The 26009-nt window shown below is 48.6% G+C and overlaps 2 protein-coding genes across 6 annotated transcripts in view; one reads left to right on the forward strand and one right to left on the reverse strand.

Annotated features, from left to right (window-relative positions):
- Nucleotides 1–427, reverse strand: part of ATP6V0A1 (ATPase H+ transporting V0 subunit a1) — a 33678-nt gene extending 33251 nt beyond the window's left edge. For all 4 annotated transcript variants that reach the window (XM_026071213.1, XM_026071212.1, XM_026071215.1 and 1 more), the window contains exons 1-2: nucleotides 325–427; nucleotides 72–213 (exon numbers count right to left, since the gene is read on the reverse strand). In XM_026071213.1, the coding sequence (XP_025926998.1) occupies nucleotides 72–188 (117 nt within the window). In that variant the 5' untranslated portion in view covers nucleotides 189–213; nucleotides 325–427. The remainder of the gene's footprint in view (nucleotides 1–71; nucleotides 214–324) is intronic.
- On the forward strand, nucleotides 153–25005 carry CAVIN1 (caveolae associated protein 1). Of its 2 annotated transcripts, none has more exons than XM_026071222.1 (3): nucleotides 153–228; nucleotides 4833–5296; nucleotides 22849–25005. In XM_026071222.1, exons 2-3 carry the CDS (start codon nucleotides 4877–4879, stop codon nucleotides 23512–23514), a joined length of 1086 nt encoding a protein of 361 aa, XP_025927007.1. In that variant the 5' UTR covers nucleotides 153–228; nucleotides 4833–4876; the 3' UTR covers nucleotides 23515–25005. The 2 variants fall into 2 exon arrangements, with proteins under 2 accessions (XP_025927007.1, XP_025927006.1); XM_026071221.1 differs by lacking the exon at nucleotides 153–228 and adding an exon at nucleotides 527–600.
- The last annotated feature ends 1004 nt before the right edge of the window (nucleotides 25006–26009 follow it).

Below are 26009 nucleotides of genomic sequence, written 5' to 3' on the forward strand. Positions count from 1 at the left end.
CCGTGAACAACGGAGGCGGCAGCCACCGTTCTGGGCGATTTGGGCATATTTTTACGGCGGCAGCTACTCACGTCGCGGAACTGGACCTTCCCCAGCTCGCCCAGCTCGCTGACACAGCAATAGGCGGCCTCGGACTGCAGGAAGAGCTGGGCCAGGGTCATCTCCTCGCTGCGGAAGAGCTCCCCCATGGCGGCAACGTCCCCGCCGCGGCCTCTGCGGGGAACAGCGGTAAGAACCGGAGCCGGTGGGGCCTCCCCGCCGCGCCGGGCCGCGCCCCGGTGCCGCCGCCCTCGCGCGGCCCCCGCCCCGGCGCCGCCATGTTACCTGCCGCAGACCCCGCAAAGCCCCGACCCGGCGCTGCCGCTGCCAGCTGATCCGCGGCGGCACCCGTCCCTGACGTCACCGCGCTCGCGGGGGCGGGCTCACGCGGTCACGTCGCCTAGCGACGGCAGGCCTCGGCGACGCCCGGGCCGGAAGTGACGTCGCCCTGACGCCACGGGCGTCACGCGGCGCCGTGCAGGGTGGGCGGCGCGGCGGAGGTGTGAGGGTGCGGTGGGGCCTGCGAGGCCTCGGCCCGCCCGCGGCGAGGCCCGGAGGCAGGTACAAGCCCGCGCCCCGGCGGCGGGCGGCCCCTCGGCGGGGAAGGCCTGGGGGAAGGGGCGGCGGCGGCCCTGCGGCCTCCAGCGCTCGCGTCTGCCGTGAGCAAGCAGGGCCCCACGGGGCGAGCCGGGGCTGGGACGCCTTCCCCGGCGTGGGGGCCTTTCACCCCGTGCCTGTGCGCCTGGGTCCTTCCTTTCCACTTTCCACCCTGTTTTYGCGCTCTGGTGTCCGGGTGAGGCAGAAGCCCCCTGCCCTGTAGCTGGCACTGCAGTGCAGCCGCATGCGCGAGCCTCCTGCTCTGGAGTCTCATTGCTTTCTCCATTAAGCTGGCTTAAACTCAAAGTTATCTCGTTGAAGTCAGCGGAATGATGGTAATACGTAAAGAGCAGAAAAATAGGTCTTCTGAGTGAAATCCCCATGTTGTAGAAGCACRTTTTAGTGGACAGGCAAATCTCTCCAGCAACCTGCAGGCCAACTTCAGAGTGTAGCACTTGGAAATCTAATGAAATACAAGAAACCTCTCTGCAGACCAGGGGTTTTCTGCACTTCAGTCTGTTAGTGGAAACATAATTTTATGGGAGGGAAGCCAAAAATCTTAAATGAAATAGATTTAAGTTAAATTACACACAACTTGTAAGTACATTTTCTACTTATTGGCAGTGTCTTTGAGTGTTTGATCTTTATTATTGTTGAAAGAGGAATTTTTGCAATAGGGAAAATATGATTTAACCACAGATCCTTTTTCACACAGTTGTCTTCATTTTGAAAGCCCCTAGTTGTGCACAGCAAAAAGGTGTGATGCCTCTCAGGGAATTGGACAGTCATTTGTCTCCTGTTGAGCAGAGGATACTAATTATTGTTGTTATGTGTTTATTTGTTGTGCTTTGGCAGAAGAGCACTRGTGAATGCGTGGGTGCTGCTCAAATATATATATAAAAAAAAAGAGCCAATGTGAGCTCTGTTTCTAAGAGCTTACATTGTGAGACGAAAGACCACAAGCAGATGTGTACAGTCAGATAGAGCAGTGCCAGGAAACAAAGACATCGCATTGGTCAGCATGATAGGCTGCAGTCGTAGCGAACTACACCCTGCTGTAGCAAAGTCAGCATGTGTTAGTGAGGCAAGAGCTGCGTTTAGGGAAATGGCAGTAGTGGTRCAACTGTTAATACTCTCTTTTTGTTTTTATTCAGATATTTGACATAATCCCTGAAACTGATTATGAAAGAGTGAGCAAATTTGGAAGGTTGAATAACATCTGTTTGTCAGAAAATGAATTTGATGCCTGTGAAATGCATTACGTTGTTAGTGGTCCATAAAACTGAATTCTCCTTGTCTGTGGGATGCATCTAATAGTGGAGAACATTGCACACATATTGCACATTTTTTTTCCCAATGTATTTGTCCCCAGGTCTCTGGGAGACAGAGTAATTTTATTTCTTTTTCTCTGTCCAATCCATTTCCTCTTTACTTAAGGACAAATTGTGTCAATTGCAATCTGTGATTTTTTTAAATAGAAAATCTGTCCGCTGCATGCTAAGGTCGTTGCTCATTTCAAACAGGCCCTAAGCAGCTGTATTTTGCTATTTATGAAATTAGTGAGTTGAGCAAAGTTTTCATCAGTCACAGGAACTTCCATGTACTGAAGTGGAAGCAGATGCTGCATATTGTTTTCCTTTGTTGTCCCACATACATCTGATGGAGTTTTTCTTTGAAGCTGAAATATGCTAATCTCTGATTGCAGTGTGTCTTCCATGTCCCTATAAAGCATTTGATAGTGATGCTATAAAATAGATGGGATATTGGAATAAACAGTAATATCTAAGGCACAGTCTAAGCATAAAAAATCCAAAGACCAAACTATATCTATCATGCAACAACAAGAGCAGCCAGAAATCATTCTGCCTTGAAGAGACTGAGACAGCTTTGACTTGTCCTATGTGTTCAAATCAGTGTTCAGGCTCCAAAGGGAAGGCTACAGTTTGCCACCTATTGGCCCTTCCTGGTATGTCTCCACGGGAGRAAATGGCTGAAATGAAATTAGTCCTAACATAGAAAATTACTCATCACATTTTAGCTTGGGGTGTGATTGCTACGTGCACATCAAGCATAGAGCATGGCACTTCGTCGCTTCTACTAAATATCAAGACCAAAAATAAGTTCCTGTTCTGTCATTTTATCTCTTTCTGTCTTATATATTCAGCTTGCTAGTTGACATTGTTGTTGTTATTCCCAAATGGGGAAACTAAGACACAGAGACAGCATTGAAATCACACAGGGAATTAATAGCAGAACTAGAAAGAGAGCACTGTTCTGCTTGCTTCCTGTACTGTATGTTAAACTTCACAACAGATATCTCTGGAAGTCCACTCTGAAGTAGATATCCCTGGTGAAAAACAACTGCAGAGCCTCAGTGCTATCTGGCAGGAATGAAGTTTTTTACATGGAACTGACTCATCAGCACCAAACACTGGAAATAAATCCTCAGGAAAAAGCTCCCTCCAGGAAAAAACAATGTTAGAAAAGCAAACTATTTTTAATATATGACATAATGGTGCTGTGCAGCCCCCACTATACGTATTTATTGATGCACAGTGAAACCAAATCTAARTCAATGCTGTAGTGTGGACACAACAGCATTAACAAGCAAGCTGTCACGTGGCAGAGAACAGAGGGGCGCTGAAAGTGCTGATTGTAGTAAGCATTCATCATTAGACAATGATCCTATACATATGTTTGTGCGTAGTGGGTTTCCCAGCTCGTGTGCTGGGAATTCAGCATTTCTTCCAAGACTGTCTTGAGGTAGCCTGTGAGTCTGAACAACCCAAATATTGTATGACATTCATTTTATTTGCCAATCTGTGGCAAATTGCAAGGGCAAGGCATGACCCTGATCTGAGGCAGGATGTACTGAATGTGAATTGCTTGTTGTCAAGGCTACAGGGCGAGAGGGAAACTGCAACTTTCCCACTCTGTCCGCAGCTCTTCAGCTGAACCTGGAAAGGTTTTCTGCTGCCCAAGGCAGGAGACTTCACAGTGCAGCTGTATCCTTGGGAGTTTGATTTCTTTGGCTGAGTCAACACCAGTAATAGTGAAAGGGTCTCACCCTGAAGTTACTCTGAARATCTGAATTTTGCTTCTTCACATTCTTGTGCTTGGTCCAACTGGGTTGTTGGAGATGGTCTTTGGTAGCACCTCCCAAGTGTCTTTTAAGGCAATAAGCTGATGACGGTTCCACAAGCCGTAAATTTCTGCCAATACTGTACAAGACTCTGTAAATTGCTTTGTGTCCATACCATTGCTTACAAGTACATCTTTGCATGGCATATACTGAAGTAGGTCCTACATTTAAAAGACTAGTGGCTAGATTTGTAGGTGAGTAGAGGATTGCAGAGTTGAGATAGCTGCTTCTAGGTGGGACTGTCCAGCTGCTTCAGTTCGTGAGTGAATTATATTTATTCTTTCTGTATTAAATGCACAGAGTTGTGATGCACACTGCATACATAATGTGCACATCTATTGTGTATATGAACATATATGATTGCAAATACATATTCACGCACATGGGAGCATGCATTTTTATGATTCAGAAATTAAATGTCTTAACTATTCAATCCAGATTGTAGCCTTTCTTTAAGATATTGAAAATCAGGCTCTCATAGTGCTGAAAAAAGTGCTAACTATTGGAAAAAGATCTGAAATTTCCAGCTGAACCTCTGCACTGTGTGCAGTTATTTTAAACCAGCCTTCCTTTAATGTATACAGCTGTGCCCAGATGGGGTTTCTTTCTTTTCAGCAGTTTCCCGAGCCATCTACACAAGGTTTTTGTTTTTTCCTTTCAGACAGATTCCTTGGAGTTTTGCTTAAATGCCTTTTAGACTTATGGTAAAAAGAGGTGGTTGGAGTTTCAGAGCTTTGCATTCCTCACTGAGCTGTGCCTGTGTTTGCATGCAAAGCCATCGCCTCCCCTCCAACTATTTTAATCATTTCAGAAAGGGTGGGACATCAGGCATTTGGCAGCGGGCTCCTTTTATATAGCTGAGGTGGAGTCAGCCAATGACCTGCAAGCCTGGAAAATTTTGCAGGGCAGTTTCACTGGACAGCCTTGCAGAGCCGTGCCATTTGAATTTCAGCACAGACATCCACACACTGTGCTCTCCATTTCTGGCGTGTCTCCCAGCAGAGTTTAGCCGAGGCTCGGGTTTAGTTTTTCCTCCTCTCTCTCCTCCCTGCAGTGACAGCTTCTCCAGGCTCTGCTAGCCAGGACTCCCAAGCAATCATGGAGGATACCACTTTGCAAATTATTGAACCACCAACTGCCTCTGAGACCTCAGAAGAGCAAGTGCCGGAGGAACCCATCAAATCAGACCAGATCAATGGTGTGATGGTCCTGACCCTTCTGGACAAGATCATTGGAGCAGTGGATCAGATCCAACTGACTCAAACACAGTTGGAGGAGAGACAGCAAGAGATGGATAGCGCAGTGACCAGCATCCAAGGAGAATTGACCAAACTCACAAAGGCACACACCACCACCAGTAACACCGTGAATAAGATGCTGGAAAAAGTGCGCAAGGTGAGTGTCAACGTGAAAACCGTTCGACAGAACCTGGAGAAGCAAGCCGGGCAGATAAAGAAGCTAGAGGCCAATGAAGCGGAGCTCTTGAAGCGCAAGAACTTCAAAGTCATGATCTACCAGGTAAAGAGTTATCGCACATCTTCTTTATGTTTTGTTTCCATTGCTAAGGGTTGCATCGCAATGCAGGGTRCACTGCTCTCCCAAACTCCCCTAGTCCTGTCYAGTGTTCCAAATTGAGGTGGGTCTGARATGGTGCTCTTGTTCATGTTTAACATTGTCTATATATTCTAAGACAGCAGGTTTGATACAGTTGCTGGACTTTTAATGAGGATTGTGAGAACGGCCCTACGCACTCACTGCAAAAGACCAGAAGTATCAAAATATTTGAATTGCTGCTTAACTAAAAAAAGAACAAGAATGTTCTGGGTTCTGGAAGGGAGTATTGTAATTGGTCTTTTGAAGTCTTTTCTATTTGAGAGGCAACGTGTATCACTACACAGAGAGTGATACTATTTCAGATTTGTGGCATGCACCTTACAACAACAAGAGACAGTAACCCCAGCCTCAGGGTTGTTCTCACTGACTAGGACAGATAGAAACATTGGAGAAAATACAGAACAGTTTTTTGAGCTTGTTAGTATTTGGGTCTGCCTTTGCTATTTTGCTTGCACATRTTGCCGAGTTCTTTTGTCTGTAACCTGCAAGTCTTGAAGCTTCCAGTTTTTTGATTTCAATTAACTGCTTTGGTTTGCTTGATATTCAACCCCTGCACTAGTACTAAGCATTGGATTTTCCTTTAATATAAAACAAGAAAAGAAAGAGGACTATCATGTTTCTGTCTCTTTTCCTGTCTGGAGTTAGCCTTCCTTATCAGAGCAAACTCATACTGGSTCACAGGGGAAAAGTGAGTGAAATAGTTAATGATTCAGTTTGAAGTCTCTGTGTTAATAATAGACAGTGTCAGGGGCAAATAGAGAAACATCTAGTGCTGATCACAATAAAAAAGGGAAGAAAAACAAAAAAAATGAAAGCACTTCCTACTAGTTTGAAAGGAGAGCTGATCATAATAGGCTCAGGAATCTAGCGAGTATCAGGGCCTGTATAACTCTCTGATTCAGAGGTTAAGCATTTGTAGTTTTATCATGCCTGAAAGGCTGAAATACTCAAGCATATTGACATCATGCAGGCAATCTAACCAGTTTTATATATATATTTACTGGAAGCTTTTTATATCAGGCTTTTGAGGAAGCATAGATCTATCCATGGAAAAATAACATAGACCTCTAYGTGCACTACAGAAGCAACAAACATTGCAAAACAAGAAGAGCAAASGGAATTGTTTAAACAGAACATTCCTTGTGGGTTATGAAAATAGGTAGGAAATTGGCAAGCTTCTAGATCCTTTCGAAGCATCCTAAATATTGGCAGATTGTCATTTTGGGAAGTRTTCATTTTGGTTTATTATTGCTCATGAATATTGAGTAGCATTTTTCTTAAGAAAACAATCCTGCTTCTAAAGGAAACCAATGGCAAAGCTATTGCAATAGACGATTGCAGTGAGGACAGAACAACTGCTGAGTGAATCAATTGAGAACGGACTATGGCAAGGACTTTGTGTATCAAAGTTATTGGGCAAAAAAACCCACAACAAATGATTGGTAATTCAGAACAATTTCCTGGCATGGAATATAGTGTGATTTGCATGTGAGGCTAGAGAGCACAAGTGAGAAATTCTCCAGGCTTGTTTCATGTGAAATGGAGCCTTTTGCACACTCGTGAAAATGCTCACACTTATACAGGAAGTCTAAGTAAACCTTGACACTGAGGGTAAATGACTGATCTTGCTCTGGGGAGRCAGGAGACATGGGAGCAAGCGTGCAGATTTGTGACGGACGCTGCTGACACAAATTAAGCTTTTTTTTGGCAGAGAAACTCTTGTTTATCTCTTAATTTGGTGAATTGAAAAGCAAAATCCATGACTGAGCTTTTGATGTTTGAATGCTAGAAAGAAATAGGCAATAATATTATTAATATGTCTGAATAACAAATACCTTTGCCTATACTACTTTTGTGCCGCATTACTGTGCCAAAGACAGACCCGTACAGTGAGAATTACGATTGCTACGCAGGGACCAGAGGGAATCCCCTGGAAGAACTTGGTATATTTTTGCAGTCCCCTGCAATAGTGTAACCACTTTCCCCTACATACAATGGAAACATAGATTTTTGGGTAACAGAGAATGTTTCTAAAGGGTATCAACCCATGGTCTCTCTCAAAGCTTCTCCTGCTGGTTTCTGGTGCGACTTTTTTACCATTCCCAAAACAATAATTATCATTTCCTAYATAGAAAATCGGTGGTTATTTAATAGTTGCATTATTCTATAGTTTGCACTCCATAAAAATGTCATTGCTTAATTTTCATTGTACAGAAACCTGGATAGTAAGGTTTTGTGTAAGGAAAAATAGCGGGTTGTGTACAGGAATCTCTCTTATTTGTGGAAACTTTTTATTCTGAAGAAGGTTAAATATTTGGAGGATTTGGGGAGTTTTGCTTTTGTTTGGGGGAGTTTCTATTCTGCTTTCTTTTTTTCCTGAGAGAGACAGGATTTTTAGAGTTTGTTTCTTACTGTAATTATGGAGATGTCATTCTTCAGAAATTACCAACCCAGACTGTGTGAACTGCACTGCTTATTTGCAGAAACATCAGGTTACAATACTGTGTCTTGATTTATTCATATGAATATTTTATTACAGTCAGTAATTCTAGGTACATCAATGAAGASAGTGATATTTTGTCTGGGATTTTGCAAAACAGATAATGCTAATGTTTTTAAATAATAAAGCTCTGTACAGAAAGAAGGGATTTTTTTGTGTGTACATTTTAAAGGCATTTATCAGATCAAAGATYATATTCTGCCACTTTACTGATATTGAACAACACTATTTGTTGCAAGAAGCCTTGTTGATTCCCGTGGGATTACACATTTACTAATATCTTTCTGTGTTTAAGTATTAATAATGATGAAATATTTGCAATATATTAAGAGTCTATAAAACAAAAACTTCATGATGGGCTCCATCCTGGGGAGTTTAAATCTGGAAATTATTTTTTCCCTGTGTCTATCCTAAAAAAAATTACAAAACAACACTTATCTAATTCAGTATTCCACTTCCCATGTTACACCACCTGTCAAAGGTTACATTGGATACTCTCTTGATAATTCAGTTAATTCTGTAATGGTGAGCAATATTATCGTTAGTTTCTAACTCAGAAAAAGCTGCCTTTGAAAAAATGCAATTAAATTTCCTGCACGATTACATTTTCTGATGCTATCGGTAAAATTGCAAAGATTTATTCGTCTTTTCTTTTGGAGAAGAAGGGGTAAACTCAWCTTAGATATTTGATTGTTCTCTCAGTGTTGAATCTCCAGCAATTATGAAAGCAACTATTTCAGGAGTGCAAATAACATCTTTCGGCACCTTGTGAGAAGAGATCAAAGTACATGCAAGAGTTCTGCTATCTGTTAGATTAGGAGAAAAAGAAAATCAATTTTTATTCAGGGAAAGCTTGACCTGTTGAGATGAGCCTAAAGCACATCTGTCTCTCTAGTTTCAAAATTTTGGGGAAAAATGCAGTACTGAAAAATACTTCCAGTGGGTCCTGCTAAGGTCAAGGCACTGAGCGAAGTGTCTGCAGACCATTACTTGCAGTCACATATGTACATACACTTGCTTTCTCACTTGCTCACTCTCTCAAATACACTCTTATCAGATTTTGTTTGGGGCTGGTCTGATTTCGATAGAGGTAAGCGTTTTCATATTGACTCAACTTTGAAGGAGATCAGATCGATCTTTGAGAATAGCATTAAAAAAAAGCAAATCCCCTCCAAATTACCACATCTTTGAGTTTTGAAAATGAGTCTACCAAAAGAAAAGATGACAGACTTTTGACAAGCTGCTCGGTATATAGAAGCTCAGTATTCTTATCGTAAGRGGGACTTTCCTTCCTAAAGAGTTAGATGTCAAATGACTACGTGYACTTAGTAGCAGCACATATGAACAGAGCTCTGCAGGAGTCGCTTTGTGCCGTCTATCCTGGACTCCTGTCTTTTGGAGAATTTAGGACACTGAAGTGTCAAATTTGGTTAGTGTATTTGCTAATAAAATCAAAATAAAGTGACTTCACCCCAAACCTCCTCATTTTTAGGATATAAGAAAGCTGGGGCTGGGTACTATAGCTCATGATGAAATAATGGATATCTAATGTAAATAGCTTCTGCTCTAAAACAAGACAGTGCCGCATTCATTTGAAAGAACTATATGTGTCAGTAGTTATGTAAGCATGGAATTTTTCCTCCAAATATTTTTTGACAATTAAACTTATTCTTACAAATGTCAAAGGCCCAATTTTCTTACAGCCAGACTTCTAAATGCATGCAGCGCACACCGCACAAGTTAGGTGCTGAGTTTCTAAAAACTACGGTCATTTATTTTGGGGCTGATGTGGGAGCTGAGCTCTAAGGAAGGTCTGGCTCATGATGTGCAGCCTCATCTTTTTGAGGAGCCTGGGGGCGGCAGTGCCAGGGCTGGGCTGTCCCCGCGCTGTCGGACGCAGGGGACTGCCCAGGTTTTGCCTGCGGCATTCTGGTCACATCACCTTCGGGCAGACGCGCTGGAGTCTGTTTTCAAAGTTTTAGGAGAATTCCAGGAGACATCTGCTCCAGTTGTTTATGGGCAGCGTCTTTAATTTTGTGGGGGCAGAAACAATCTAAAAACTCCRGTGGGACTTCTGTGCTCTTCAGGGGGATCTCGCAGCCACGCAGAGCCCTGCACGAAGTGGAGTTTCTCTGGGAAGGGCYGGGGGGCCTCTACAACAGGGTAGAAAATGGATCGTGGCTGTACAACGTCTGGGGTAGGTAGGGCTGTATGAGGAAATATAAATAGCACAGCTTGGCTTTTGTGCCTTGAGTGGGCCTTATACGGACGAGAGCAACAAGATTGTCGGTCATGGGGCGAAGGAAGGAATTTTGAACCCACAGGTTAACACGGCAGATTTGGAAGCCAGACCTGAACTCCGTCATTATTAGGTCTGTGCTCCTCTAAGGAGAGTGTGGAAAAGTACGTGAGCAAAGGGAAAGAGCGTAATGACTAAAATGGGGTAGGGAGCATGGAGAGGGAGTACAAAATGAGTCCCATGTACCGCGGCGGCCGCACCCACCCTCTCCTGAGCTGCAGCCTGTTCTCCAGTTCATAAACGGTATGTCAGCTGCCCCTGAGCTATGATTTTGTTTAAGTTACTCATTCTCAAAGAAAAACCTTATGAGTTTAATAAGAGCAGAAAGTTCATGGGAGTCAACTTGATCCGCAGTCACAAAAAACAGCCTGTGTGGATTACAAACGCTTGAATTCAATAGAGTTTGCTCAACTGCAARCATTAAAGAATAAATAGAAATTTGATATAAAGTTGGAATTATAGTACTGGGGATCGGCAGGGGCACTAGACACCTGCTTTGTGCTTTTCCTGTAAGACCAGTTAGTTTTATGCGTAGGACTGTTCTGTACATGCACTTGGGGTCCCTGTCTGTGTCRGGAGCAACGCTGTATATAGCATCCATTCCTTCCAGCGGATCACTGCAGGGATTTTCATTGCACCAGCCAGTGTTTTCTGTATTTGTTATCTAATAAGACTTTCTAGTAAAGACTAGTTTCATTTTGCTGTGAATCCACTCAAAAGCAGCTCCCTTTGTAGCCACAAATATTTCTTATCTTAGATTTAGTAGAGAATTACTACGTGAGCATTTAGCTGGTGGGTTTGTATATCAGCAACCTGCCAAATCGCAAGAAATGCCTCATCCAGTGACAACTCTGACATGGTTGATGGGGACAGAGTACTCCTCGCAGTACTTTATTTTATTCTGTTCTTAAAAGTAATGTCATAGAGAATTAATCATGAAGCCTTTGTTAAAAAAATGAATCATACAAATTGATATCCATTAAAAGTTAGTATTGTTCATCTCTGATCTTTTTTCTTTGTTGCTGGAATATGAGGGTCTCAGCTCAGGAAGCTATTTTATCTCCACTTCTGTTCTCCTGCTTTTAGTCATAGAAATAGGAAAATTAGAGGTGAAAAAATGTCACCCCGTGGGAAGAAGATAAGTATTGTTTGACTCATTGCTTTGGGCTGCGGCTCTGAATTCAGCTGCATGTTCTCTATCCATTGTGAAGGGCACCGTGTTGATATCCTGATGTGCAAAGAATCCTTCCTGTTCTCCGAACATCACTGGTTTAGAGGAGGCTCAAGATAATTCACAGGAGGTTGTGCCTCTAAAAATTTCAGATTGTTAATAGCTCTACCTTCCAGGATTTTTCTTAGTGCAGATTATCAGTCTTTCTACCCAAAGACAGTTCTGGAGCATGGATTTCTTTGTCGCAGCTTGAAATCAATTGTATTAATATTTTATTGCTCAGGTATTATTTATAAGCAGTTAGTGCCAAGACTGTTTTGCTGAAGTCCTTTCACCATTATAGTTCTGTACTGAGCTGTGCAGCAATAAATTATCTCTGAGCAAAGAGCCAGGGGCAACAAAGGCTGCTCAGCCACTTGGGATAAGGTTAGATTGGATGTTTAATGGCTCGTGAAAATAAAACTAAAGGCTCATATTCCTTCTAATCACATAATTGTCTCTTAGGTATCTCTTGTGCCTTTCAGTAGTGAATCTAAGCATCTGTCTTCCATCATGTCTGTGTGATGCYAGTGGGGCCACTGCACCTAGGAGCATAATAAAGTGCGGGATTTGCCCCCACTGCTCACTGTCCTCCGTGGCTGGAGTGCTGTAGTTTCCAATGAGATTATGGCTGGTTTTTTTTCCTTTAAGATAGATAAGAGCCCTTAGCAAAGATACACTAACGCATCATGGACATAAAGAGGGAAGAACTCTCCCAAGGCTGCATATAACCCAGCTGGCAGATCCAGGATTAGAAACTACAGAGTTCAAGAACCCAGTCTGTGCTCAGACCAGACCTCTCTCAGGAAAGACGCAGTCCCGTTACTGGCTCCAGTATTACCCTGCATGGGAATTTGAGCCATAGATGGTAAAACCTACTTAGTGTAATAGGCCTTGCAGAGCCCCGGAAGGGATGTGAGCGTTGTGGGAGAAGTGGTATTCCTGTATATTATCTACATATCTTCCATTTTACTTGCTTCACATGGTTTTGTATAAATGTGAATCCTCTGCAGTTGGCATGCTTCCCTCTGAGCCCTTCAGCATTACTCACAAAACAGGCACTGAGCTTGTCGTGGGTGACTCACAGCACTGTCACTCCATTTCGGTGAGCACCCAAACTCAGTCGAACAGAGGCATTTTTCCAAAGAGCTTACTGCTAGACCTAGGCAACAGACTTTGTGAAAATGAGGGCCATTCCTTCATCCTCGCTGAAGCTGCTCCTTGCTGCACTGCCCTGAAATGTGATGTGCTGTCCATATATAAATGATGAGTAGAGAACTCTGTAAGTTCCACTCTCTGATGTACTAGCATGTGCATGTGCATGTGACCAACATAAAGCATGATACTGCCTCATAAACTTTTAGGCAACATGCTTAGTCCTCTTTTATCTTGTTTGGGATAATGTCCTCTTGGTTCTGCAAGTTTTTCTACAAATTACGAAGTACCTGAAGAATTGCAGGTCCACTGCCCAGCTGCAAGATGAGACAAAGACCAGAGACAAAGATGTACAATGTCAGTGAAGGAAAATCAAATATTTAGAATAAAAAGTCTCAGGATGTTTAGTCTGCACCTTTTTTGTGAGGATGCAAATGTCATTTAATATCAGTGCTGATCTATCTGTAAATGCAAACTCCATCTTTATTGGTTTGCTGTTCAGAAATAGCCGTGGAGTTATTAATCAGATGTGACAGGTTTATCTGGGAGGAGCAGTTCTGAGAGTAAAGCCAGTTGTACAAACAGACTGATAACAGGATTGAAACTTTTTTTTCCTGTCAAAAGAAAAAAAAAAGTCTTTTTACTCTGCAATCTATTTACTTGTCTGTTTCCTACAGACCTGCCTTTCTTCTGACTCACAGCTAGGCAAAAGCACTTTTCCAAACACAGCCTCCTCCTTTGTACAGACTCCCTGCTCTGTTCCTCCATTGCCTTTCACCATCAAATTTGAACTAGCTCCAGCATCTGCATCGCGCTCCTCATTCTCACCAGCTAATGAAGAAGATACAGCCTTTTAGGACATAACTTCCAGGACACAGAGAAACTAGATAGTTTGATGGAAAAAAGTGCCAAGAAGATTGTGCAATATGCAGAGTTACAGAGGGTAGAAGAACTTCTGCTGGTCAGGGCAATACTACCTGCAAATGAACTAGTTTATCCCTTTAACATTTACCTGCTCCCAGCCTCTTTTGCTTTTTCCTCTCGAGTCTTTGAGAGCTTTCCCTCTGTCTCAGCAATATCCTACCAGTGACCTCTCACTACAGGATTCAGTAGTCTTCTATGCTAGGAGTCGAAGGTTCTCTTCTCCTGGATCTCCTCTTTGTGACACTATTGGAGATAAAATCTGTCAAATTTTTTGAAATGTAAGAATTGAGGCTATGCCTATTGCAGTAATGAGGTCAATTTTATAAGCAGGCTGCTGAGTAGCCACCCCCTGTCCTCAGGACATGCTTAGCAAAAGAGGTTTTGATTTTGCAGTGAGTGTGTTTGCTGTGTCATTGGGTATAGACGTTCATAAGCCGCTGGGTATTGTCAGTATCCTGACAAAACCGAATGGATGGAGTTTGGGGATCAGACTCGGCTTTCCTGATCTCTCCAGCTCATGTATTTGAATTAATAGACAATTTTTTTTATCACTATCTTTTCATAATCGTCTACATATAAGCAAACTCTGCTGTCAGCTGAACCACAACAAATTGGAAATATCTTGAAAACAGCTGAAATTAAATAACTCAGTGAACAGCAGTGTGGAAAGAGAGCAGAATCTGTCCCTATGAGAGCACTCAACATAAATATGCCTGATATTATTGAAAGGATTCTGTATCTCCTAGGACCTGCAGTGGATTAGAGGAAGATACTCTCCTTCTCATAAATCTTTGCTGACTGTCTTTTCTGTCAAATTAAGCTATCTAGTGTATGCCTTTACTAAATCATACCAATATGCTTTTCCTGTCTGCCTGTTCTTATGCTAATCTGGACTGTATTTGTTGGCAGTATTCCTGATGAGATTGGCCAGTGGGGAACAGCGAAGTTCTTCCATTGTGATTCCTTTCCGTTGGCCATTGAAATTCAGTTTTCCTCATCTTAGCCTGAGAAGATCCYGAATGTGCCCTTTGAGCCTTCGCCAGAGAGTGCCCTCTGAGCCAGCGCCGCAGAAAGTGCCGGGGCCCAAACCAGCGAAGACGCGAAAGGGGGCAGCAGTCTTAGGGCCTCAGAAGGAGCAGCCCCTGAAGACTGTTTTGACCCTCTTCTTCTGAAACTCTGAAAGCTGCTGATTCCACAGCCTTTGCCTTCACCACCTATTTGTGGCTGCTACAAGCCTTTAGATCTGCAAAGCTGATACTTTTAGTTGGCATAACGCCTCTGCTTATTGACTAATCTGCTTGCCGTTTGCTGCATGCTGCTGCTGTAGTTTTAATGTACGGTGAGGAGCTGTAGTCTTCCCTTGGGCATCAAGGGACTTGTCTTATGTTGCCTCTTCGATCAGGGAGAGAGGAATTGTGTGGCTTGCGCAAAGGGCTAGCCACCAGCAGCAGATGGCTCTGCTAAAGAGTCATTTTGTGACTGGGCAAATCCTACCTGCTTTCTGAGCCTCAGTTTCTCCCTCTGGAATACAGACCTGATAATACCTACCTCCTCAAACTTGTTGTAAGGTCTAGTTTATAAGTGTTTGTGAAATGGTTTGAAGTTGTTACTTTAAATACATAAAAGAAAGGCAGACAGCATAAACCGCATGATGTCAAACTAAACCTATCTCATGCCGACAAAGCAGCATCCGTTTCTATTCGGTAACAGGCCACACACTGGCTCTGTTCATTAGGAGTTACATTTCTGCCCACAAACTGGAGATGGTAGTGACTTTGACTGCTGTTTATCTAATGCTTATCTCAGGCCATGAGAGCCGCTGGTAACAGCGTGGTGCCCCGTTACCCTTTTTTTATTGGGTGGCTGCTGGAGAAAATATCTTAAATTCCAATTGCCTGCACTTTGAGTGTTCACTTACACTGATGAATGAAATATCGAGTCAGAACGGCAGTGTTTTATGGCCACTTTGTCCTGGTAGAAAGAACCTCCCAAGGAGCCAGGCGAAGGTGAGCTGAACCCAGGAATCTGGGTGCAGGGGAAGCTGCCAGTGTGCAAGGACAGTGGCGAGATCAAAAACATAACAGCTACGCTTTTTGATATAGTAAGGGAGTCTGAAAGGGATTCTAATCTGAGAAAAAGAAGTCATTTCCAACAAGAAGCTAAAGAAAAAAAGCACAACCTTCCTCTTTTCTGTGCTGGACATCTTTAAATCCTTGAGCTCTGTTAGGCTGCGGGTGCTTATCAGGTATGTTGCTGTTACTCTGTGAAATAGCTGAATCCTCCTTCCCTTGACATTGGTGGAAGGTCAGCCCAGAAAAGCATCCTCTAAGGACTGGCAGAGGGAAGCAGTCATTGTGCGGTTGTTGCGGCAATGGGAGTGCGGAGCTGTTACTTCTCTGGCAGGGCATGGTTTGATTGGAATGTGGTCTTCTGCCCAGATGCCTTCGATTCCTCCCTCAGCCTCCCCCGGGCCACAGCTCGTCTGACCTGCCCCGGGTAGGCAGAGGAAGGGCTGGCAGGCTGCGCGAGGTGCTGGGTCGCAGCAAGCTCAAGATGACCAGCAGCAGTGCGAGTTCAGCATCAGCCCTTTGGGCTCGTAGGAGAACAAGGGGATATGAGCTGGTAATGCTCTGCATGTTACGGTTGCATGTCAAGAAACTCAACTTGCTCCTCCGGGCAGGTGGTTTGTGTTGTTGCAAGTGTGTAAAAATAACCGAACAAAATGAATTGCGGATGTGATTAGCATGCACGTGTGAAAAATACTCCATTAAACCTTCAAACTGGAGATCAGACTGGCTGAGAGTTTTGGGACTCTGCTTTTTCACACACTGATAATAAGATCCGCTATTCAACAACAGTCCATGAGCCCTCTTAGAATTTTGGGAATGTTCCCCAGATTTGTCCGTGATTCTGCAATACTTTTGCAGTTCTGCTAGGCTGGGAATGCAGCTCAGCTTTGTGTCTCATTGGCCTTTTATATGACAAGGGAAGTGTTTACATGTGTTGTAGCAACCAGGCAGTATGTACATGACCATAAAGGGGCTGACTGGGTGACTCACTGGAAGGGAACTCGGGCTTGAAAGCAAAGTCAGATAAAAAGCCCACTTAATGGAGCAAAGCAGAGGCTGGTCTGTCCAACAAATCTAATAGCTCGGAATTGTTTGAAATAGAATGAATACAGAGCGGTCCAACACTCCTGGCAGTTTGGCAGCAAGCTGCGTTTGAAGCTCGGTGCGGATGCCGTGAGCCCCTCCTGGATTCCATGCGATTTCCAGGCTGACGGGCTGATAGTCCCATCAGCTCTGTGAGCAGGGAAGGAACTTCCCAAAGTAAACCGCTTCCCCAGGGATGTCTGTGCTGGGAGGGACAATATGGTGTACGTGTCGCAGACTGTGAAATGGTTGGGGGGGGTGACACATTGTAAATGTGCAAAAGAAAAATAGAGCATTCAAACTTAAATCAAAGCTGAACCCTTCTGTGAAGCCCATCAGATTGGAATGAGCTGATCGCTCAGTCCTCACACACACAAACACCCCCGTGTCCTTCTCCTGGGTGTATTTGTGCTTTGTGCACATAGCAGGAAGATTTTTTTTTTTTTTCTGTGGGGATAAAAATCTCAGAAATCTTGCTTGCCCTCTGTCTTTGTCCCAGCTGGATTCAAGCTGTCTCGGAGAATAGAAATGGTTTCTCTCTGCAGATTGGGAGCCAGCAGTTGAACGCCCCAAAATGCAGGAATGCCAAGACCCAGGATTTTGAACTCACCCACTACAAGGGTCAGTATTTTCCTAGTAAAAATAGGTTGCTTGGAATGCCTGATGTTAAAAATGTGGCTCATCTGAATGAGTCATGAGTGAAATAAAGTGCACAAATAATAGTGCCCTGCCCTGAGCAGGGATTTGTGTAACAGCCACCCGTAGACCYGGGATCATTCGTGATTGTTCCAGCAGGGTCCCGTTGTCCTTACGGCAGCAAACAGGGCTGCGTTTGCAGTTGCATTTCTGTGGAGAGGGACCTGCAGCATCACTGCTCTGCCCAAACATGCCTGCCCAGCTGCACAGCTCCCCTTCACCCCTTGCAGGGCAAGCATCTCCTGGGTAGGCGGAGGAGACCTTTGCTGGCGTTTGGGCAGCGCCTGGGTGCAGCAAGCGGCTAGGGCGCTACGCGCTAGGGATGCTCAGCAACAATTAACTAGTCCCCATTAAGTGCCAGAGCTGTTGGTTGTTCTTGCACCAGCTGTCCTGCGCATAAGCCAGAGTCCACTAAATCAGTAGGAATGCTCCCTAGATGGAGATGGAGTTTGGATCAGAAAAGCGACCCAAAGCATACAGTGCTGAAAATCCACCGGCTGTTCTCCAGCTGGTTATATCCACTACTRTGATAAGGAATCAGACTGAACAAGAGACAGAAAAAAAAAATGTAAAAATGATACCAGGCACAGTAAAGAGAGATGTACTCTCTGGAGGCCCTGAGCTGCTCTGCAGGCCCTTACATGGGCAAGTTACCCTCTCGCCACCCTGACTGGATTATCAGACCCTGCTGGAAAGGGGCCAGATGAAATTTATAAACCATTCCCAAGCACAGCTGGAGAAAAACTCTAGGAAACAAGCTAATTTCAGCAGGGGATTGTAGGCCTCCTTACTTATGGAAATAGCTCTACTCCTCCTTTGCTTCTGTATTCAAGCAATGAAGATGCCTCCTAAAAGAGGTGTGAGCAGAGTCTGGAGTCTGCTAGTGCCCCTGGGCTGAGGGATGGACCAGCTGCCTGCAGGTGTGATGTGAGGGACACAGGAGATTTGGTTTCTAAATGAGTAGAGTTTATAGGAGTTAGGATGAAACACGCAGGCAATTGCTGTTCTCCGAATTCAGTGGCTTGCATTACAGAGCTGTACCTGCACCCTAATGTGTGGTTCCAGCCGTCATTTACCCCGTGAGCTGCTGCTGGCTGCATCTTCACGGTAGCAAGGAAAGCAGTTGCAGCCTGCTGCAAATGTCAGATGGGTGTGTTGCTAGTGCGATCCATTCAGCTAAATCAGAAACTCCRGTTAGAGGATGGATCTGGTGCTACAGCAAGAGGAAAGGTGGTTGTTTATGTGGCAGATATGGAGGTTTTGAGCTGGTGTTTCTTTTTGTACACACATGTTCTGGAGTTAACAAGGGGCTGATAAGTATCTGAGTTTGCAGGATATGGCATATTTCCAGTGACAGTCATGCCAGGGAGAGATGGGGGAATGCCTTTGTTCTGGCTAATTGTGTTGACTCAGAGGGAAGGAAACGGCTGGAGTTCCTGATGTTCTTGGCTCGGTGGGGCCRGGGTCTCTGGAAGTCCCTGGGATTGCTCCAGCAGGTGTTGTTGTGGAGAATATGACCACCGCCTTCATAGCGCTTGTGAATTTATTCTGAACTGACCTGATCCTCTTGAGAGCCTGTGTATTGTTTTCTCCTAAAGTGGCTAATCAAATGAAGAAAACATATGTTGGCTGCTTCACCTTAATCTCCAGAAAGTAGCTGAGACTCAAAGGGTGAAGAGTTTTGCGCAGGGGAGCTTTCTGTTCTGCATAACCCCCCCAGAACCACCCCCTTGGTCTGGCAGCTCTTGGCCGCGGACGCTGCAAACTGTCGTAACCTTTACGGAGCCAAGCACTCCGTGGAACTGACTTGTCTTTCACTGTTTACAGATTTTTCCCCGGATTCCCTCCTCTCTCTAGAACTTCTGCTTGCCAAGGAACGGAACTGTCCTATGCTGAGGGGAAAAATGTGAAAGCATCTGTATTTGACCCAAGTGAAGCGTTGCTGGAATCACATATTCARTAAACTTATGTCAGTTTTCATGCAGTATAAGGGAAGGAAGAGCTGGAGAGCGAGTAGCGTGGCTGAGCAGAGCAGCTCTGCAGTAGTTGCTGCTGTGCAAGCGTGGGCTAATGCAGAGCAGGCAGGCGACCACGGGTGACGTGTGGCCTGAGGCCAGATTTCACCTTCTGGATGCTGGGCTGGGGCAGCTCCATTCGCTRCATCCCCAGAGCCGTGTGAAGGAAGTCACTGCCGGGGTTCATTACTCTTTTCAAGCACTTCAGCTTGGGCTTGCTCTGGGGTCTGTCACTTGATTTTAGTGGGCCCTGCTCGTGCCAGTGTTGGGACTGTAATCCCCAGTCCTTGCTCTGCTCAGTTCCCGTCTCCGCTAGGGCTGTGAATCGAGCCCACGCCTCCTGCTTTCGCCTTTCTCTCTAGATCTGAACGCAGTAGATTCTGCTCGGTGCCTGTTCCCAGGGGCTGCCCCAGGGTAAGGACGGGGCTGTGCCTGCTCCTAACACGAAGCCCATTCACATGCTCCCTTCAGGCGCTTGCTGGCTTTCTGACCGCGCTCATCTCAGAAATTCCACGCCTCTCCCTCCCAGCTCCATAGATTAAAACAACTYGGGTAATAAATTTCTGAGCCGTGGGCTGCAGCCCCGCAGCTGTGACGCTTTGTACAGTGATGGGCTATTTCCAGCGTGTCCTGAGAACATAGAGGTGATTCATTGCAGCAGGGAYGCACGCTATGTGCTGCTCGGCTGAAAACCAATCCCATTCCAGACCTGTGCCCCTCTCCTGGCCTGGGTGCCTCTCCTGTGCACATGCTTGTCCTCTGCCACAGGGATCAAAAACTTGGCTGACCCAGGAAAGTGGAGAAACTGAATGAATTTACCTTCTGTCCCCAGGAGACACAGCGTAAACTTGCAAACTTAGCTGACGTTTGTCAGGACCTGTGGTCTCTGTCTGGTTCAGTCCTAAACTCAGACAAGTTCCCTGTCTTACTTCTCCAGTGGCAAAATGGGAAAAACAGGGCTGCATGCTGCATCCCAAGAGATGTCTTGGCCCCACATCTGGATCCGTGCAGGCCTTGGGAAAGTCTAAGTGCAGACCCCGAGGTCGAGGCCAGGCCAGTGTGTTTCCACTCTGGACCGTGTAGCCGGACGCTTGGGTCCGGACTGTGCTGCCACCTGCAGCCCAGCGCTGCGATGTGTCRGGGGCCAGTACCCGCACCAGACCCTCCCAACACCGGCGTCAGGCAGTGGGAGAGCTGGGGGGGCAGCGGGAAATCTCACCAGGGGAAAACAGCCCGTGGGAAGAAAGCGGGAAGGGTGTGGTGTTTCGATTTAGCTAGGAGGGCAGCCTTCTGGAGCAGTGCCGCAGCGAGCACTCCTGGATTAAACCTGACGTGGCCTTTGCTAATCGCGGGGACCAGGCTAACGSGGGTATGGATGGTTCTGGGTAAGGCACCGGGAGCAAAGGGGCACCGCGTCGCAGAGCTGGATTGCCCGGCTCCTCTCCCTGGGAGGAGGTGGTCAGCGGTGCACATGGGATCAGGAGCGGGCGACGTGGGACGGCCAGGCCCYGGCCAGTGTCTGGCAGCATCGGGTGTCCTTAGTGGATCTGCAGCAAGCGTGAGAGGCGAGTGCCCCACTGAGGCAGTCCAGGGTCAGGTGCTTTTCATTTCACACCCCCGAGCCTCTGCAGCATGCTGGCTGTCCAGCTGTAGCACAGCCTGAGCTGGAAACTCATCTTTCATTAGGAAAATAACAGTCATATCAAGGCGTGTTGGGAAGGCGAATGCTATCGGTGCCAGCTGCCAGCATTTCCATCCTGTGCTTCCAGCCTCGGCTTTGGGCTGGGTGCGGCTGGGACCCTGTGTGCCAACCTGCTGAGCYGACATGTTCACACGTACACACATACCTGTTCGTGCTGGAAGGATCCCCACCAAGGACAGGCTGGGACATGAGCGCCCTGCAAGCTCTTGGATGGGCCCCAGCTCTGCTCACCAGCCGCTGCACAGGGGTTACTGCAGCGGGTTAGAAACACAGAGCTAAGGTGCAAGGTGAGGACATTGGAATTTGGATTTGGGTCCCAGGAGCACAGATCCAGCCCCCTGTGGCTGGTGTGGGCAGGAATGAAGCACCAGAGGCGGCGTTTGCTAGAGACTTTTTGCCAGGGTTCCAGCTGTGCCTGTTCCTGCAGAACCCCAGGGCTGAGCTGGTGCCGACGGTGGATCTGCGTGGTCAGTGCATCCTGCGCTGAGGGGAATTTTCTGCAACAGCTTCTCAGATGCAGAGACGCAGCCCAGATGGGTGCACAGTGGTGCGGTGTCGGCACACGTCTTCCAAGCTGGCCCTGCTCACCCTCAGCCCACCCAAGTGCCAGAGCTCTGCCCTTCCCTGCCCGCGCATTTGTGCTACTGCTTACGCCCTGTACTGATTCCCRCAGGTGGAAAATCCGCCTGGCACTCGCTTTGTGCAGGCATAAATGACAACAGGAGCTTTAGGAGGTGCAGAGGCAGGAGAGGGAGCGCGTGCTGGGCGCCCTCTCTGCTCTCGACGCAGCCACCAGCCTCACCCTGGTGACTGGTCATGCGGAGAGGTTCTGGCTGCCTTGATCACCTCTTACGAGATGGAGCAAGAGGGACAAACTGTGAGGAAAGGGCCGTGGCTGATTGCACAGGGCTGAGAACAGCAGCAGGAAAGCTCTGATTGTCCGAGAGATGTTGACAGACACCCTGGCCGGGGCAGGGGACGGCAGAGCTGTTGGAGCCAAGAGCCTTTTGCTCTTTTGACAAACAAAGGGAGGATGGAAACRCTCCAGTGTAAATGGTGAAAGTGAGGTAATACCCTTGGCAGGCTGCAGACGGGAGGGTGAGGGAAGTGGCCTTGGCCAGTGCCCTCTTCCTCCACGGCCTCTCGCGGACAAGGGCAGTCCTGCCGGTGCAGGGCCGCCGGCTCTGTCGGCCTGGGCTCTCCGGGGAACGTGCTGCCCGGAGCCCAGCTCCAGGCTCCCTCCCTGGGCTCCTGCCTGCAGGCAGAGCACACTGGTGGCTCCCTGGAGACYGGCTTTGCCTCCTTGGGTCCCCGCACCGGATGAGCCCCGGTGTCGCGGTGCTGTGAGGGGTGATGGAGCACCTTTTGCCCCCTCAGAGACCTGGGTGTGCTGTGAACTCAGATCTGCGTGTTGTAGAAACAGTTCGAAATGGCTCTTCAATTAGCCAGTGTTCTCTGAAACTAGGTGACGAGTGAGTCGGGCTATGACAGAAGCAGGGGAGGAAGGGGAAAAGTCCCGTTTCAGTGCTTGCTGCTTCTTGCACTGCTGCAGTCACTGATGGGTTTGGAACCAGCCCAGAGAATGCAGAGCTGGTATATCCGAGCTTAAATATAGCAGAGCCCTAAGCTGCTGCAGGACGGAGCAGATCCTCTTTAGAGTAATTTATCAGGTGTCCTAGAAGGAGAGGATAAGCCCAGGCCTGAGGTCACCTGGGTTCGACTAGCCATGAATCCCAACTGTGCAGCTGCTCTGCAGGGAGGCTGGATGTGCTTGTCTCACTGTCTCCGCTCTGTGTCTTGCAGGATGAAGTGAAGCTCCCTTCGAAACTGAGCATCAGCAAGTCCTTGACGGAGGGCGAGAAGCAAGAGAAGGAGGGAGAGGGTGAGGAGGTACCTGGAGGTGAGGACCATGCAGAGGAGGATCATGTCCAGCTCTCCTCAGATGAAGAGGTGGAGATTGAAGAGATTATTGAAGAATCACGGGCAGAGCGCATCAAAAGGAGTGGCATGAAGAGAGTGGATGACTTTAAGAAGGCATTCTCAAAGGAGAAGATGGAGAAGACTAAGCTAAAGACCAAGGAAAACCTGGAGAAGACCCGCCACAACTTGGAGAAGACCCGCCACAACCTGGAGAAGAGGATGAACAAGCTGGGCACCAAGATTGTGACCAATGAAAGGAGAGAGAAGATGAAAACCTCTCGGGACAAGCTGAGGAAGTCTTTCACCCCTGACCACACTATCTATGCCAGGTCCAAGACGGCTGTCTACAAGGTGCCGCCCTTCACTTTTCATGTCAAGAAAATAAGAGAGGGCGCGGTGGAAGTGAAGGCAACAGAGCTGGTGGAGGTGGGTGGAGAGGAGGGAGAAAACTCGGATCTGCTGCGTGGGGAGAGCCCTGAGACGCACACACTGCTGGAGATTACGGAGGAGTCTGACGCGGTACTGGTGGACAAGAGTGACAGTGAGTAGGCCGCAGCGTGGAAGGATTGTGGACGGATGGCTGAACACGTAACCATTCACATTTTGAGATCTCTTTTTGCCCTGGTGCCTCGGGGGAAGTGTACACAATGCCTCCTTACTACCCTGCAGAGCCGATGCCAATCCCCTGCCTTCTAGGACAAGGTGTATTTTATATTTTAGTTTTAGCACACAGAGAAGTTAGGAACACAGGACTGTTTTTCTTACACTGTTAAATCACCCTTGGAGACCATTCCTGCCGCAGGCTGCGTGAGAGCTTCCTAGTCCCCAGACCTGAAGAGGGGCTTTGAGTGACAGGGACCCAGCCCAGCTGGAGAGTGCTAAAACCAAGATAACRGCTGTACACCTGGGAAACTCACGTGTCCTCCGTAAGCAAAGACCTGGTGTCAAGAAAGCTTCCTGCCAAGCWACCTGCCCGGCCCGCGAGAGCCTGGTTCCCTGCGCCAGGCTCGGCAGCCATCCACGCGGGAGAGAGTCAAGGGGGCCACGCTGGCCACCAGTTCCTGAGGACGCCTGGGGCCGTCCCTGGGGAGCAGAAGACCGGGGATACGTCCTACTCCGGGAGGGAAGAACGGAGCAAACCCTGTTGACAGACAGAAGTGCGAAGCTGGGCAAGGCCTCGAGGCACGCTGGCGGGTCTGCTCCCTTCTCCCCTCCCGGGGGATTCGATGACCGTGGCAGTGCCTTGGACACCAGTGTCACGAAAGGCGACCTGCTGTTGGACCTGCTGCCGGGGTGCCCCGTGCTCGTCCCATGGCCCAGCGTCGCGGCAGGACCAGCGTGGGCCGCGCTCCCTGCCCAGGGTTAAAGCGTGGTGTCCGGGGCCTGCCGGGGTGCTCCGCAGGGATGGGGCCTGATCCTGTCTCTCCGCCGCTGCAGCTGCGTGGCAGCCCCTGAGACATGCTCCGGGGAGAGGGCCAGGGCAGGCCGCGGTGCCGGCACAGCTTGTTTCCAAAGGGGAAATGGGCTGTGCGTGACGCTGTGCGACCCGGCCCAAGCGAAGAGGCACTTGGCCGTCAGAGAGCAGTCTTGACACCGGTCTGGGCTTGATCTTGAGCAGCGCCGAGCATCCACGTCCCCCCGGGGGCCTCGGCACGGCTCAGGCTCATGCCCACGTCCAGCGCTTTCCATCCCCGTTTCCCTGCTTCCCACCAGCTTCCCCTGTCCGTCCCCCGCGGCACGGCGGCGCTAGGATAGCACACGGCAGCCCCGGGTGGCCACGCTCCCGCTTTCACGCACGCAGCCGCCGCCGCGGCCCCCAGGAGCGGGCRGCTTCGCCCGGGGCTCGCCGGGGGCTGACCCCGGCCCGGAGGCAAGGCAGGGATCTGGCTTTCGCCTCTCTGCCTGCAGGGCTCGGCGCTTCCCAGCCAGCACAGCTGCTCTCCTTCCCGGCCTGCTCCTCCCTGAGCGGCGGGGGGGCCCGCTCTCGCTAACACGACTGAACATATAAACTTGCTTTTTCTCCAAGAAGTGTTTTCCTTCTTATTGTCTAGCGCCTGCCAGGCTCTCCCCAGCCTCCGGATCCTCTCCCGGCACCTGCGCTGCCCCGGCGCCCCGGGAGCTGCCGCGGGGCTGGCGCCAGCGCGGTGCCCTGGAGGGGATCGGGCGGGAGGGCGGCTCCAGGCTCCCAATGCCGCCCGCGGAGCCCCTTCCCGGCCGGGCCGAGCCGCGCRCCCGGGAGGGAGCTCACGCCGGGCAGGCTGGTGGCGAGCCTGGCGCGGGCGGCCTCGTGCCCGCTGTTGCCCAGGGCCCGCCTGTCTGTCGTTTTTTACCCACGTATTTTTTCTTACGCAGGAGCGGAGCCTGGAGCGGGCGATGCCGAGGGCGCGAGGCCGCGGGGGCCGAGGGCGCCCAGGGCCGAGCGCCAGGCAGGCGCGTGGCTGTGGGGCGGCGGGGGCTTCGACAAAGCTTTAACCGTTTTCTACGACTGCATCCTGGTGAGCAGCCCAACTAATAAAGTCTCTTTTCTAAAAGGACAAGCGTGCAGCGTGTTGCATCGGGGGCTGGCGGGGCGGGGGGCTCCTGCGTGGCGGGGAGGCCGCTCTCGCCCCACGGCCGGCGGTGCCGGGACTGCCCTGCTCGGCTCCGGGCAGGATCGGTGCTCGGCTCCGGGCAGGGCTGCTGCCGGGCCCCGGGGCTCCGTGCAGGGCTGGTGCTGAGCCCCGGGCAGGATCGGTGCTGGGCCCCGGGCAGGGCTGGTGCTGAGCCCCGGGCAGGATCGGTTCCGGGCCCCGGGGCTCTGTGCAGGGCTGCGGGCTGCACCCAGCGCGGAGCCCGGCTAGGGCGTCTCCTGCCCCTTTAAGAGGCGGCGGCCGCGGCAGCCACGGCCGTGCGCTGACGTCACGGCGCTGCCCGGAACTCGGCTGGGTTTCCCGCACGGCCCTTCCAGGCAGTCACCGCCCCTCCCGCCGCGCCGCGGCCGCGCCACCTCCTCTCCCCAGCGCCGCCCTGCGGCGGGAGGGCGGCGCCGTCCGGGAACAGCCTGC

This window comes from Apteryx rowi, unplaced genomic scaffold (genome assembly GCF_003343035.1).
Source record: "Apteryx rowi isolate R43461 unplaced genomic scaffold, aptRow1 scaffold_323, whole genome shotgun sequence".
Classification (NCBI taxonomy): domain Eukaryota; kingdom Metazoa; phylum Chordata; class Aves; order Apterygiformes; family Apterygidae; genus Apteryx; species Apteryx rowi.